The 16020-nt window shown below is 35.8% G+C and overlaps 1 protein-coding gene across 2 annotated transcripts in view; it reads right to left on the bottom strand.

Annotated features, from left to right (window-relative positions):
* Nucleotides 1-1237: 1237 nt before the first annotated feature.
* The window catches only part of LOC116168941 (probable sodium/potassium/calcium exchanger CG1090), a 28834-nt gene continuing 14051 nt past the window's right edge, over nucleotides 1238-16020 (bottom strand). For both annotated transcript variants that reach the window (XM_031484953.1, XM_031484952.1), the window contains exons 2-9: nucleotides 11649-12051; nucleotides 11490-11600; nucleotides 11263-11440; nucleotides 3485-3705; nucleotides 3292-3438; nucleotides 2961-3246; nucleotides 2785-2915; nucleotides 1238-2736 (exon numbers count right to left, since the gene is read on the bottom strand). In XM_031484953.1, coding sequence (XP_031340813.1) covers nucleotides 2537-2736; nucleotides 2785-2915; nucleotides 2961-3246; nucleotides 3292-3438; nucleotides 3485-3705; nucleotides 11263-11440; nucleotides 11490-11600; nucleotides 11649-12048 — 1674 coding nt within the window. In that variant the 5' untranslated portion in view covers nucleotides 12049-12051 and the 3' untranslated portion in view covers nucleotides 1238-2536. The remainder of the gene's footprint in view (nucleotides 2737-2784; nucleotides 2916-2960; nucleotides 3247-3291; nucleotides 3439-3484; nucleotides 3706-11262; nucleotides 11441-11489; nucleotides 11601-11648; nucleotides 12052-16020) is intronic.

The raw sequence follows: 16020 nt of genomic DNA, 5'->3' as shown, positions 1-16020 counted from the left end.
TGTATATTTGAAGGAAGATTGAAGAACCTGCCGCAACTGAAGTTGAACAATGTTCACAAATTTCGAAAAATCTGAAGAAACAAGAATTTTAATTAACGAAATAAAGAAGAGAAAGGAAACCTGAGATCTTTCAAGGGTAAACTAACTTGAAGAATTCGTATTTCTTAGGATACTGAAAAAACTACCCACAATTTTCTAGAAAGACTGCTGGAATCAAAGGTTTCAGAAATAAATTTTCGTAGATTTTTAAAAAGATTTTCAAGAAATACGAGTACGAGTACGAGTATTTTTGGGCAGGAGATAGTACACGGACTATGAGCGTTTGAACTTACCATGTAGTAGAAAGCAAATCGCATGTTACGTTTTGCTTTCGTAGTAGTCTAATCTTCTTGTAACATCAACGTAGTAGGCGTACGTCAAACTCTAAAATTGCGATTAGTTTATTCTTGAGTTTATTCCCTTGTGCTACACATTTAATTCCTTACTTATTTTTAATGGCGAAAAGTGATTCTTCCATGGATGTAGAGTGTACTCCACCCAACATCAGAGAAGAGGCAAAATCCACCACACTCGAATTACTACCAACTAAATTACGGCTGAGGTATAAAAAGTAGCGTACGTCTAATAATATTAGTAAATTTCTTGCAGAAGCTCCAAACCACAAGTACCTCTTTAGTCTTTGCTAAAGTAATTATAACAATAGTTCGTTAAAGAGAAATTGAATCTATTTCGTATTTTTAGATAGTTTTTGTAGTTGGTTCGAAATAAAATAACTTTTGTTTCATTATGTAAGTATTTTGGTTGTATGGAGAGTCGTAGGAAAAATAGTGTACATGACTCGTTTGAAAGCCACTTTACACACTCGTGTGATTGCCACACTCGGCTTCGCCTCGTATGGCAAACTTCACATCTCGTGTGAAAAGTATCGCTTTCAACACTCGTTACGTAATATACTATTTAAAAATTTCGTATTTAAATTTGAGGAAAAAAGGGAAACGTCGTCAATCAAAGAGAAGTTTCAACCCATTGCATTGTACTTCCCATGCACAAAAACTGGGGTGGAGGAATACAAATTTTGCGCATTTCAGATGCATACTCTCAAGTGCGACTATCCCTGGATTCTAACAGAGGAATGCGGTATGTATATTATTTATAATTTTTATAGTTGTGGTTAAAAAAGGATAAGAATTATAAGGGTGTTTTTGGACAATGCTATATGGTAAGTTTTCAGAAACAGCTTTTGATAAATTTTTATTAAATAACATAGGGTAGATTACAATTCAACACTGACCTGTTAGTGCAGTACAGTAATATAATTATTTTTGACAGTGCTCGGTACGTTTATTTAATCTAACCATTAATTTACATGTTTGTGTATAACATTTGCTTTAATTCAGCTCACGAACATTCAAGGGCAGGTGTAGAAAATCGTGAACTGAGATTAACATCTAACATACCATTAGTGGGAAGAAGAGCGATAGAAGAAGATTACTAACATCTAGAAATGTTTCGAAATAAGCGTTAACATTATCCACAAAGCTTTTTGAAAGGAAAGGTGCATGTGGTGAACTACGGTAAATCACACTTAATGCTTTGAATATGTGACTTAACTTATTTTGCAAATTCTATAACCTGCTTCTTATTTAACATTATTTTAAACTTGACTAGCCTTTGTTAAGATTATGGTCTTGACGATTGCCTACTCGTAAAGCGCCCATCAAAAGGGCCAAGCTTGGCATTTTACCGTTCCTGGTGGGAACTACTTCTACGTAACCAGAACAAGTGCCATTCGTTGGATAATTACTTACTGGTATAAAAACACTTGCTTAAATTGTAAAACGAACCAGACCTGTAAAGCAGTTTCCGAACACTACGAGGTATTTTAACGTTTTGTAAAAACCAAATACAAAATGCCTCCTTAAATATTTGTACAATTTTACGAAATAAGATAACAAGCATGGAGCACAAACGGATCAGGAAACCGAAATTCGTTTTTGTTCCAATTTCCACCGGGGGGCATCTACTAAATCCTGAACCTAACGCATTTAACACTATTTCATAATACTATATAGATAAGGCGATATTTTATTGTCTTACGTTTCTCTAATTAATTTATCCTTAGGAACATAAAATGACTACCTACAATTGAACAAAAAATCACAGATACACGAAATTTGGTACACGTTAAAGAATGCTGGATTCCACAAAGATATTGGGTTAATAAAAATACTTTTTTTTCTTTCGATGTAACATGTAAGCGCTTATTACAGCTAATTTTCAAGAACATTTATTAAGCCGACCTTTTTTTTAATTCTTTTTATAAAATATTTTTACAAATATAGGTTTTTGAAACTCTAGGGACGGCTAATTTCTACCATCTAACATTTAATGTACTCATTTATAACAATAAACATTATTAATTGATCTATTTCAATAATACTTTACGGTACAGCGGCTATTTCTCTTGTTTTGATACATTTTGAGCATTGCGTATAACAAATTCACGATTTGGTGCGTTAACAACGATATGGCCAATTTAATAGGTGCTTGGGCATTCCGGCGGGTTTAGTTGGCCAAACACATTCAGTTCGTATAAACTTGCAAATGTTATAAAAAATAGGTACCACACCATTAGAATTATGCCGTATTTTCTATCCAGCTTCCAACCATTCATGTGCGTCGCTACTATTAGAAAAACTACCGTAGAGAGTAACGAAAGAGTCGAATATGTTAAACCTACAAAAGCAAAGATGTGTTTGTGCCTCACTCACAAAGCACACGTACCTTTACTTATCACATTGACATGTGAACCTGGTTTGATTATAGCAGTTTGTATAAACCAAGGAAGACCCAAACAAATCAAAATGTCAAAGACATTTGAACCAACTGCGTTGGAGACCGCCATATCTCCATACCTGCAATTTTACCATTGCCAAACTAAGCGCAAAGTGGGAACTTACCCTTCTTTTATAACGGCGATGCTTGATAACGCATCTGGGACAGATACGCCCGCGGCCACAAACGTCAAGCCCATCACAGTATCTGGTATACCCAAAGTGGTGCCGATAATTGTGATCATCCACACCATGAAGTACGAATAGAAAGAAATCCAAATCATTGAAACAAGGAAGGTGAATGGATACCAATTCTTGTACTTCTCCGTTCGGCAATCCGGGGTGGTTTTTTTGCACATGAAATGAATCGGAAACACTATCGCCCACGGTGCCTGCACAAGAAACCTAGGGTCTACGAGAATATTAATTAGTTACTGTCTACAGGTGAGATTTGTACCTTCTGGCCTAACGAGTGGATCACGACGTTCCGCCGCATTATAGTCCTTCGGTTTGTAGTAGGTTTGTTGAATGACCGTAGGACCTACCGAAGGTGACGCCACGAAACCTTGATTCAGCGCGGGTCCGCTCATCTTACCACCAAAATCTGGAAGAAAAGGTGATACTTAACCGTCACTTTCTGTGGCGCCCACCTTGTTCGGCGTTGGCGGTGGTACCATCGGGACTACTTCCGTAAGTTGCTCGCTTTTTTTCTTCGTCCAACGTTTTATAGCTAACTAATCCCGATTCTTCGTCGGGAGCGACTTTCTTGCAAGGAACTGGAAGAGTCTGCGCCCATCTTTCTAACGGGCCATTAAAGTGCAAGACGACACAGTATACTATGTACATAAATAGCATGAAGAGTGATTCGCTCCTGAAAAAATAAAAATGGGGCATTATAACTTTGTAGAAGAATGGTAGAAGTAAAAGCGAAATTTATGAACGCACTATAAAATGTTACTAACTAACTGCAGGGGGGTCTCGTTTCTCTAAGTTGAAGTAATTCCGACGACGAGAGCGAGCCACCATGTAGTTGAATATTTACGTGCTGTGAACGTAATTTGAGTTTGCCATTAGAGGTGTCCCACCTTGTGCATTTATTTTGTTTAGGACCTGAAGAGCACAAGTGGACACAGAATTTTGGGATTTTATTTAAGGGTTAATGGTTAGTTTTTTTTAATTCTCTATTGTGAATTTGTTATTTAAGGGTTGTTATTGCATTTAATAATTGTATGAAATTCAAGCGCGACACATTAATTTAGCGACGTATTTAGTTGTTCGTTCTTCGTCGGTCAACAACGAGGCGGAAAATGAGAGTGGGACGGAGATTGCTTAAATAAGCGGAGGAAATTACCGACTCTGCTGACTGCTGTCTGAGTGATTTTTGAATGCGTGCGAAGAGTTTTCTTTACGCATTTTGTCTCAAGTTTTAGTCAGCCTGTTTACGTCAGAGGTAAGTTCCAGCAAGTTGTCGTCTCTGTTTAGAAGGGTTTTATTAATTGAAAAGTTTGTCGTACAGTTTATGGAAATGTCACGTTGATTTAAAATGTTTGCAAATACCCGTTCAGCCAGTTTCGCCCCGAATGGGATTTCTAATCTACTTCAAAATTTATGTAGAGTTTTAGTTGGAATTTACCGAATTTGATTGTGTGTGTAAAGTCAACAAGATTTCTCTTTGTGCCGGAATCCAACTGTACCCTGAGTTTGTATCGCAAAAAATCAAAAAAATTATTTTTTCCCTTGTATTATGGTAGTTTGGTGAGATAGTGGGCCGGTTTAACAAATTCGCCCGGGCCGTTTGGTAGGTCCAGTCCGGCCCTGGGTGCATACAGCATTTATTTTGGCGCCCAACGTAGGGAATTGCGTTTTTTTGTTTGTGTCCGAAGGGTCACAGCATTAAATTTTTGCGCCCAACGTGGGGCATTACGTTCATTTTTGCTATGTGCCCAAGTGCACGGCATTCATTTTGCATACCCAACGGATATTCCATTTATTTTTTTTTATGTGCCCGAATAATTAGGGCCACAGTTATATTTCTTAGACATTTATCGATGCATTTTAACATTTTTTTTACTATATTAGTCTTGATTTATATTTTAATGGAATTAAATATTGTGTTATCAACATTATGAAACTTCTCCATTGCCGAAAATTAGCGTGTGCATTTCAAAGATTTGTATCCAAAATTGATCGCAACCTTTCATTTGAATATGTATCTCAGTGTTATGTTTTCCTTTTAGAATGTTGCAAGTGCGTAATTTGTTTCAATTTGATCGCTTTTGTCATTTATTCAATTTAGATAAGGTATTAAAAGTAAGACACATCTGGTCTAAACCCTGCGACCAAATCCGTGCAATTGATTGAAAGGCATTCTCAGTTTAATAAAATACTTTTATCTGATAAATATCTAAAAATTGGTTTTCTCGGCAAGATGGAGTCAGAAGTTTTAAATAAGAAAAATTAATAACGATACGAATAAAGTTTTCAATATGACACCTTTCTAAAACAGGTTGGTTTTTTTACTCCTGCGATTTTATTGGTTTGATTTTAAGTTTAGATATGGAGTTTTATAAAGCGAAAATTAAGCGCCTTATAATGTAAACCTTGTACGATTGAATTATTTGGATCATTAAAAAAACTGTAATTTTAAGATTTCTTATTCTAATCGTCGACCGCCTGTGTGCCGGGTGTAAAATCCAAACAAACTTTGCAAGCTCTCTTTCTTTCAAGGATTTTGATTCAATTTTATTTCATTATATTCACTAATTATATTTCCCAATTCCTAATAAATTTATGTCATTGTTAATCAATTAATTATGCGACCCAGATGTTTTCATGTCAAATTATTTTCTTTCCGTGTCCAAGATTTATTTCAGGTGTTAATCAAAAGTGGTGTAATAAATTCTTTGGAATTTTCGTAAGTTGATCGACGTTACCGAGTCTCAAATTGAGAAATTTTAAGTCAATATTAGGATTTTTCTTCTAGCAGATGCCTGATAAAGTGCTAAGTTTCAATTTTGATTTGTTTTAAGATAGTGGAACAGGTGTTTAGTTGGCTGGGTAGTGACCGCATTATAATATACGAGAAGACCTACAGCAATCGTATTTTTGTATTCTCCTGTGCTATTTTACCTTATTAGGCCTTCTCTTATAATAAATAGTAATAACCTCTATTCATTCTTAAATTTCCGTTGAATTTATTATCTAAAGGAGGGAAGGCATTTAGAATATTTGTTTAGTTCACCTTTCCTTTTTAAAATTTTCAATATTCTTACTCTATACCATGTTGCAATATTTCCCCCGCCTTGTAATGGCATCCCTTGACGTCTTCTACCTTCTTCGACCTTCTAATGCTGTTTGCTTACGCCCAAATGTCTTTCCCAAATTACTCCTAGTAAACTGATGAGCTTCTTATCTTCTTTTCTTTATTTTTCCAGCTTTTCCACAATTTCAGCTCAGCTTATTATCAAAATACGAGAGAAGCCAAGTTTGATAATTTATTTACTTCAAACCGTTCACTAAGTTTGAAAATTAATTCTGGTGGAATTGAGCATAAATCATAGACCTTTATTACAATTTATTAAGGGATGATACGTGTACATTTGTTATTAATCACAATATTTGAACAATTCCAACCGAAACATCCCTAAAATCGTCTCGGTTGTTCCTAATACCTTCTCTGCCAACGGTCACTAAGTTTGAAAATTATTTCTGGTGGAATTGAACATAAATCATAGAACTTTATTACAATTTATTAAGGGATGATACGTGTAGATTTGTTATTAATCACAATATTTGAACAATTCCAACCGAAACATCCCTAAAATCGTCTCGGTTGTCCCTAATACCTTCTCTGCCAACGGTCACTAAGTTTGAAAATTATTTCTGGTGGAATTGAACATAAATCAAAGAACTTTATTACAAATTATTAAGGGATGGTACGTGTAGATTTGTTATTAAGCACAGCATTTGAACAATTCCAACCGAAACATCCCTAAAATCGTCTCGGTCGTATCTATTACCTTCTCCAGCAACGTTTGAAAATTATTTCTGGTGGAATTGAGCATAAATCATAGAACTTTATTACAATTTAATAAGGGATGATACGTTTAGATTTGATATTAATCACAATATTTGAACAATTCCAACCGAAACATCCCTAAAATCGTGCCGGTCGTACCTATTACCTTCTCCAGCAACGTTTGAAAATTATTTCTTGTGGAATTGAGCATAAATCATAGAACTTTATTACAATTTATTAAGGGATGATACGTGTAGATTTGTTATTAATCACAATATTTGAACAATTCCAACCGAAACATCCCTAAAATCGTCTCGGTTGTCCCTAATACCTTCTCTGCCAACGGTCACTAAGTTTGAAAATTATTTCTGGTGGAATTGAACATAAATCAAAGAACTTTATTACAAATTATTAAGGGATGGTACGTGTAGATTTGTTATTAAGCACAGCATTTGAACAATTCCAACCGAAACATCCCTAAAATCGTGTCGGTCGTATCTATTACCTTCTCCAGCAACGTTTGAAAATTATTTCTGGTGGAATTGAGCATAAATCATAGAACTTTATTACAATTTATTAAGGGATGATACGTGTAGATTTGTTATTAATCACAATATTTGAACAATTCCAACCGAAACATCCCTAAAATCGTCTCGGTCGTCCCTAATACCTTCTCTGCCAACGGTCACTAAGTTTGAAAATTATTTCTGGTGGAATTGAGCATAAATCATAGAACTTTATTACAATTTATTAAGGGATGATACGTGTAGATTTGTTATTAATCACAATATTTGAACAATTCCAACCGAAACATCCCTAAAATCGTCTCGGCCGTCCCTAATACCTTCTCTGCCAACGGTCACTAAGTTTGAAAATTATTTCTGGTGGTATTGAGCATAAATCATAGAATTTTAAGATAATTTATTAAGGGATGGTACATGTAGATTTATTAATAATCAAAATATTTAATCAATCCCAACCGAAACATCCCTAAAATCGTCTCGGTCGTCCCCATTACGTTCTCTGGCAATGGCCACTCAGTTTAAAAATTATTTCTGGTGGAATGGAACATAAATCCTAGCAATTTATTTCAATTTATTAAGGGATGATACGTGTAGATTTGTTATTAATCACAATATGTGAACAATTCCTACCGAAACATCCCTAAAATCGTCTCGGTCGTCCCTAATACCTTCTCTGGCAACGGTCACTAAGTTTGAAAATTATTTCTGGTGGAATTGAACATAAATCATAGAACTTTATTACAATTTATTAAGGGATGATACGTGTAGATTTGTTATTAATCACAATATTTGAACAATTCCAACCGAAACATCCCTAAAATCGTCTCGGTTGTCCCTAATACCATCTCTGCCAACGGTCACTAAGTGTGAAAATTATTTCTGGTGGAATTGAACATAAATCAAAGAACTTTATTACAAATTATTAAGGGATGGTACGTGTAGATTTGTTATTAAGCACAGCATTTGAACAATTCCAACCGAAACATCCCTAAAATCGTCTCGGTCGTACCTATTACCTTCTCCAGCAACGTTTGAAAATTATTTCTGGTGGAATTGAGCATAAATCATAGAACTTTATTACAATTTATTAAGGGATGATACGTGTAGGTTTGTTATTAATCACAATATTTGAACAATTCCAACCGAAACATCCCTAAAATCGTCTAGGTTGTCCCTAATACCTTCTCTGCCAACGGTCACTAAGTATGAAAATTATTTCTGGTGGAATTGAGCATAAATCATAGAACTTTATTACAATTTATTAAGGGATGATACGTGTAGATTTGTTATTAATCACAATATTTGAACAATTCCAACCGAAACATCCCTAAAATCGTCTCGGCCGTCCCTAATACCTTCTCTGGCAGCGGTCACTAAGTTTGAAAATTATTTCTGGTGGTATTGAGCATAAATCATAGAATTTTAAGATAATTTATTAAGGGATGGTACATGTAGATTTATTAATAATCAAAATATTTAATCAATCCCAACCGAAACATCCCTAAAATCGTCTCGGTCGTCCCCATTACGTTCTCTGGCAATGGCCACTCAGTTTAAAAATTATTTCTGGTGGAATGGAACATAAATCCTAGCAATTTATTTCAATTTATTAAGGGATGATACGTGTAGATTTGTTATTAATCACAATATGTGAACAATTCCTACCGAAACATCCCTAAAATCGTCTCGGTCGTCCCTAATACCTTCTCTGGCAACGGTCACTAAGTTTGAAAATTATTTCTGGTGGAATTGAACATAAATCATAGAACTTTATTACAATTTATTAAGGGATGATACGTGTAGATTTGTTATTAATCACAATATTTGAACAATTCCAACCGAAACATCCCTAAAATCGTCTCGGTCGTCCCTAATACCTTCTCTGCCAACGGTCACTAAGTTTGAAAATTATTTCTGGTGGAATTGAGCATAAATCATAGAACTTTATTACAATTTATTAAGGGATGATACGTGTAGATTTGTTATTAATCACAATATTTGAACAATTCCAACCGAAACATCCCTAAAATCGTCTCGGTCGTCCCTAATACCTTCTCTGCCAACGGTCACTAAGTTTGAAAATTATTTCTGGTGGAATTGAACATAAATCATAGAACTTTATTACAATTTATTAAGGGATGATACGTGTAGGTTTGTTATTAATCACAATATTTGAACAATTCCAACCGAAACATCCCTAAAATCGTCTCGGTCGTCCCTAATACCTTCTCTGGCAACGGTCACTAGGTTTGAAAATTATTTCTGGTGGAATTGAACATAAATCATAGAACTTTATTACAATTTATTGAGGGATGATACGTGTAGATTTGTTATTAATCACAATATTTGAACAATTCCAACCGAAACATCCCTAAAATCGTCTCGGTCGTCCCTAATACCTTCTCTGGCAACGGTCACTAGGTTTGAAAATTATTTCTGGTGGAATTGAACATAAATCATAGAACTTTATTACAATTTATTGAGGGATGATACGTGTAGATTTGTTATGCAATATTCTAACTAGTTTTGTAAACAATTAGGCAGTTTCTCCCTACTTTCTCCCCCTTTCTTGTGTCTTGCTTTGTGCTGTTCTCTCGCATTTTGTATTACACTCAGTTGTGAATTTGTAACTTTTTTTTATTCAATTCTGCTTCAACATTTAAATTATAAATATTCCATTTAAGTTACACCCTTTATTCAATGTATACCTTTCCTCTATAAATCCGTTTAGATGTAGGTAGTTAGTTGAGTGTTATGGGTTTCATTTATCTTAGTTCCCTTCTTTGTTAATCCTAGATTGGGTACAAGCTGTACTTGTTCTTTTTGAAGCAAAATTATGCTGTCATGGTAGTTATTTGTGAAAGGAATGGAATACGCCTTTATCTTACTTGACTAATGTTTACTTGAAAAGGGCGTTTTGTATCGGCTATTACAATATTTTCTTTGGGGTTTTTCTCGTTCTGATGTAGTATTTGAATCGATACATTTTTAAGATTTGGAGAGTATCGTATTTCTAACTGACGCTCTGCACTAGATTTGAATTGAAGGCAGTAATCTCTTTTTTATCTAAACGCAATTGGTTTCTTTTGAATTTTTTCCCTCTACTTGAGTTTGCGTGGTTATTCTTAATTCAAGTTCTTTATCTAAGTTTGGGTTCACAAGTTTTAAATTTAAATTTTGTAAAGAATTCAAAAGATTAGTCTGTTAGGGTCGAAGCGAGCGCAAAGTTCAGGATTAGATGTTGGAACTTTTGCAACTATCAAATATCTCGGATCGGGATGCAGGAGTAGCTGGAAAGAGAAGCGTACGCATGAATACTTTTTGATCCATCCACTTTAATTACTGTTCGGATACGTCAAACGTGTCAAATTTAAGGACGTCAGAGTAATACAGATCTGCTGTCTTCTTTAGCATCAGAACAGTAAGCCGATAAGTTTTCGTTCTTTGTATGTCTCGTATTGATCCCACTTCTGAATACCATACAAAAAATTTAAATTTTTACGTTGTGTGACGTTTCAGAAAGACCCGCATAGAGAATCGGATTAAGCTAGCAATTCAATTCGGTTGCAGGTCTGTTTTAGACTATTAGAGATACATTTCTACTATATCAAAAGCAGAATGTGTTGAAAGGGGATAAAGAGATATAAATAACGAAAATTGAGCAGGAAACGTGGAAACAATAATATTTAAAATCCATTCCACACACAGAATTCCCCTATCACATTTGGGCCTTCAACGCACGCGATCCCTTGAAAGCTTTTTTAATGCTTACCCTTTGTAACTCTGTTTCTACGAGTAATTTGATTTAAAATTGATAGAATTCCAATGCTTTCCAAAACAATTGAGCTTTTACTCTACTACTGGAGGGGGTACGGTCTGCACTTACCATGTAATAAATTCATCGTATATAGTAAATAACATCACAAGAATTGACACGCCGTAAAAGAAGCAATCTCTAACTAGTGGCCACCAGTTCAAGTAGCACACAGTGCCAGCGGATAAAGCACAGACTGATATAACGAACATTATATTAAAAACAGCCGATCCGATGACACCAGACACTCCTGAAAGGGAGGGAACATCAGTTTAGTGTGCAATCCTGTCGGGTTATACCTATGTCATCCTTGGCGAAGAAAACTCCAATAACGACAGTTGCCAATTCTGGAGCAGAGCTTCCCGCGGCCATAAAGGTAGCGCCGGCAACATCCGGTGACAGCTTTAATTCTAAAAGTACTCCACTTATGGGAATTTAGTGATACTAGCTAGAGATACCTTCGCAAATTCGATCCAACGAAGCTACAAAGTACTCATCACACACAATTGATAGACCTAAAAATGTATAAATGGCCACCAGGATATGTATAATTATTCCACCATGCTCCCGCGCCCACGGGCCCATCAAAGGTTTCGGAAACTGCTCAATCGCCGGCGGCGTGCAGTTGCGTTTGGGCCTGAAAGTGGGTCTAGTCGTCGGTAGTGCACTTGTCGGCTTTGTCGGTTCACCATTTGTGGGTGCTGTCGGTCGTACGGTGGAAGCTGTTGATTTAATTGTTTCAGTCTTGGAAGCTGCATCGGATTTCGTTTCAACATCCTTGGAACACACTGTAATTACTGAGTATATCACGAAGAAGACTGACACTTGCAAGAATTTGTAGCGTCGTGTACGTTTCATGACCTGAAATTCAAAATAAACTTAAATTAGAATGCGCGAAACATGTCATGCTGTGTAAATATACAACCACTTATACGTAATTAAATCTCCGTCAAGCTTTAATCCCCACCTCGCCCTTTAAGCACATTAACTCAAGACGTGCAGCTTTTCGGAGGTCGGAAATTTGCCATGCCGGTATTATTTTACTATTTACATTATCGCGCCTGCTTATGATAAGAGTGAAACGCGAGCTCCATCAAAATTAGGGCGTTTGAAAACTAATGACTGACGTCGACACAAAAGCTCGATAAATTTGAGCTGAAATTGATTATTTCAACAAAGAAAAACACAACTTGAATATAAATGTAACTTGGATATGATGGAAACGAAAATGAGGACGGCGAAAATGAAAGGAAAATGCCTTGATTTCTTTATGGAAATGTCAGAGGAATTTTAAATTGGATCTCGTTTTTCAGAAACAAATTTTGCAATGCTACGAGTTTATTGGGCGCACCGGAATAATCGAGTGTTTCTTTTCCATTACAGTTTCGGGTCATGTTGAATCTGTAATTAATTGAGTATTGATCTGCGTTTGATTTCGGAATGTGTGTCCATTTTGGTTAGTCTCTCTGTCATTTCAAAATCTCAATCTAAGGAACCCAGTAGAGACTTTTAGTTGAATCTGAAGGTACTACACTAGTTATAGTTGGAGTACTGTTTTGCTTGGATTTGTGATTTACTCGCAACCATGGGGTTTACGCTATTTCATCTGTCACTTTTGACAGTACTTTTGGACTGGACCGTACTAGATCCACGACCTCGTTTGTCATAAAATGTTGTACTAGTAGGTTTACGAAACTCTTCAAAAAAATATATATAAATTATAAAAATACGATTAATTTTATTTTAGTACCTGACCGTCATTCGTTACACAGTGCCTTTCATTTATTAATAAAGATGAACATTTCCTGTCAATGCGAAGTATATTTTTGGGAATGTGTTGGAATATAATTATAATCAAGTTTGATATTCATACAGCGCCAGCTTAGTATATAAGTAATTTTGAAAGATGTCAAAAATTTAATTAAAAGGTATGTGTCATTGTAAGTTTGTATTAAAACTGATTTTCGTGTTGACTGATTAAAAACTTTCATCGAACTCATTCTGCTAATATTCTCACAGGTTATGCGTCCAGATTATGAAGTGCATGTGTGCGTTTTAGTGTAAATCGATAGAAAAATAAGTTAGTACGAAAGTCAACGTTATACATCAGAGAAGTGTTAAGTTCAGTAAACTTGTATAAAATGGCAGAACACTCGAGAATTCGAGAAATTAGTCGGCAGGGAGAACTTTATCAACTGGAAATTTGGGATGAAAATGGCGCTTATGCCTGAAGGTCTTTGGGGATGCATAGAAGGCTATCCAGAGGATGACACAACTAAGGAAAACGTCAAACAAAAGTCAGAACAGAAAGCTCTAGCCAAAATATGTTTGAGTGTACAACCGTGCACTTACTCACATTTTCGTAATGCTCGATCTGCGAAGGAAGCTTGGCAAAATTTATCAAAGGCTTATGAAGATACGGGATTGTCAAGGAGATTGAGTTTGATCAGGCAGTTAGTAAGAATTAAGTGAGAAGAATATAAAACTATGGAGGCATATGTAAATGAGGGAATGTCACTAGCTCAAAAGTTACGAGATATGCAACATCCGGTGGATGATGAGTTTTTGGGTGTTATTTTGTTAAGTGGCCTTACTCCAGAATATGATCCCATGGTCATGGCAATTGAAAATTGTGTTGAATCGATTACAAGTGATTTTGTAGAAGCTAAATTACTTCAAGATGATAAATACAACAAGGAAAATCATGAAGTTGCTTTGTTATCAAATAAAAAGACATGGAAGAAAGGTAGTAAGATGTTATTCGTGTGGAGGCATGGGACATGATAAAAATCAGTGTTCCTATAAGAGCTCAAATTCAGAAGAAAATAAAAAGTCTAATGAGAGAAAGAGTAAGTACCAAAAGGATAAAAAGGATCATTCCAAATCCGAGAAGGCATTGCAGACTTCTGTTACCAACAACAGTGTCCAATATTCTCAGAAGTGGTATATTGGCTCAGGGACAACCACACACATGACATTTGAAAGGGATTGTCTTGAAGATTTTGAAAATCTGATAGATTCCAAGATTGTAGTTGCTAACAATCAAAGGATATCTGGTGCAGGTATCGGAAACGCTCCAGTGCATACCAAGTCAGGTATCAAAACAATATCCGAGATCGTCTATGTTCCAGAATTAAGGGCTAACTTACTGTCGGTAAGCAAAATGGTAGAAAAAGGACATGCTGTGGTCTTTAATGAAGATAAATGTGTTATTTATGACAATGAAAAATTCCATGTCAAAGGAGAGGTTGTGGCTACTGCGACCATGAACGGTGGGCTCTACGAGTTGGATGTTTTGGAGCAGCAGAGTTTGCTTACTGTGGCAAATCCAAATTCCGAAGAATTGTGGCGCAGGAGACTAACTCAATCGAGTTAGTATGCAGCTATTGAAAAATGGAATGGCTGATGGCATAATGTACGGCAATGGAAAAGGGGACCAATGTCAAAGGTGTTTGCTGGGAAAGCAGATGAGGCAACCGTTTAATAAGACAGGAGGTAAGCGAGCTACAAATATTTTAGAATTAGTGCACACAGATTTATGTGGACCTATGCCAGTTTCCTCTTGGAGTGGGGCAAGATACATTTCTGTACTAATTGATGAGATTATACTAGAAAAGTATTTGTATATTTTTTGAAATTTAAAAGTCAAGTCCTAGATCATTTTAAACAATTTCAAATATTTGTTGAGAATCAAACGGGTAAGAGAATTAAGAAGGTTAGAAGTGACAATGGAACAGAGTATGTGAATGAAGGTTTCACAAATTATTTCAAAATGAAAGGCATTGATCATCAAACCACTGTCACTTACACACCTCAACAAAACGGTGTAGCAGAGAGGACAAATAGGACCATAGTAAAAAAAGCTGTATGTTGCTTGAGGCAGATCTAGATCAAAAGATGTGGGCTGAAGCTGTCAACACCGCAGTTTATTTGAAGAATAGATCACCTCACAAAGCTGTAAAAGGATGTACGCCAGAAGAAAAATGGTCAGGATTGAGAATTAATCTCAAACATTTAAAAGTTTTTGGCTGTATAGCGCAGGCTCATATACCGCAACAATTAAGAAAGAAATTCGATCCAAAGAGCAAGGAATATGTGTTCGTGGGTTACGATGAACATAGTAAAGCTTACAGACTGTTTGATAGTGAAAAATCAGGTCATATCATCAAATCTAGAGATGTCGTTTTCTTCGAAAATCAATTTCAATCGAGGAAAAATGATCCTGATGAGGTGAATAGAAATCTGGTTTTTCAATAGGAGGATGCTCACATAGAAGAGGAGCATAAGGAAGAAGTTGAAGATATACATTCCGATGCACAATCTAATGATGATCTGGAAGTGGATGTTCCACAAGAAAATGATGTACAACTCAGAAGATCGGAAAGGTTGAGAAAAGAAAAAACTTATACAGACCATGTACTGTATTTTGTATCGGAAGCGATGAATGAAGAATCAAGCACTGTATCTGAGGCCTTGAGTCGTGATGATGCAGAAAAATGGAGAAAAGCAATGGATGAAGAGTACGAGTCACTAATAAACAATGAAGTATGGACATTAGTTGAAAAACCAGAAAATCAGAAGATTGTTCAGTGCAAGTGGGTTTATCAATTAAAGTGAGATTCAAAGGGTGAGAAGAGATATAAAGTCAGACCAGTTGCTCGTGGTTTTACTCAACAGTATGGAATAGACTATACAGAAACGTTTTCACCAGTTGTTAGAAACTCTACTTTAAGAATGCTTTTTGCCATAGCGGTAAGTGTTGATTTAGAAGTAGATCATGTTGACATTACCACAGCTTTTCTTAATAGTAATTTGAACGCAAGAATTTTT

This window comes from Photinus pyralis, unplaced genomic scaffold (genome assembly GCF_008802855.1).
Source record: "Photinus pyralis isolate 1611_PpyrPB1 unplaced genomic scaffold, Ppyr1.3 Ppyr1.4_LG4, whole genome shotgun sequence".
NCBI classification, from domain to species: domain Eukaryota; kingdom Metazoa; phylum Arthropoda; class Insecta; order Coleoptera; family Lampyridae; genus Photinus; species Photinus pyralis.
The sequence above is the reverse complement of the archived record's forward strand: the minus strand, read 5'-3'. Positions and strand labels throughout refer to the sequence as shown.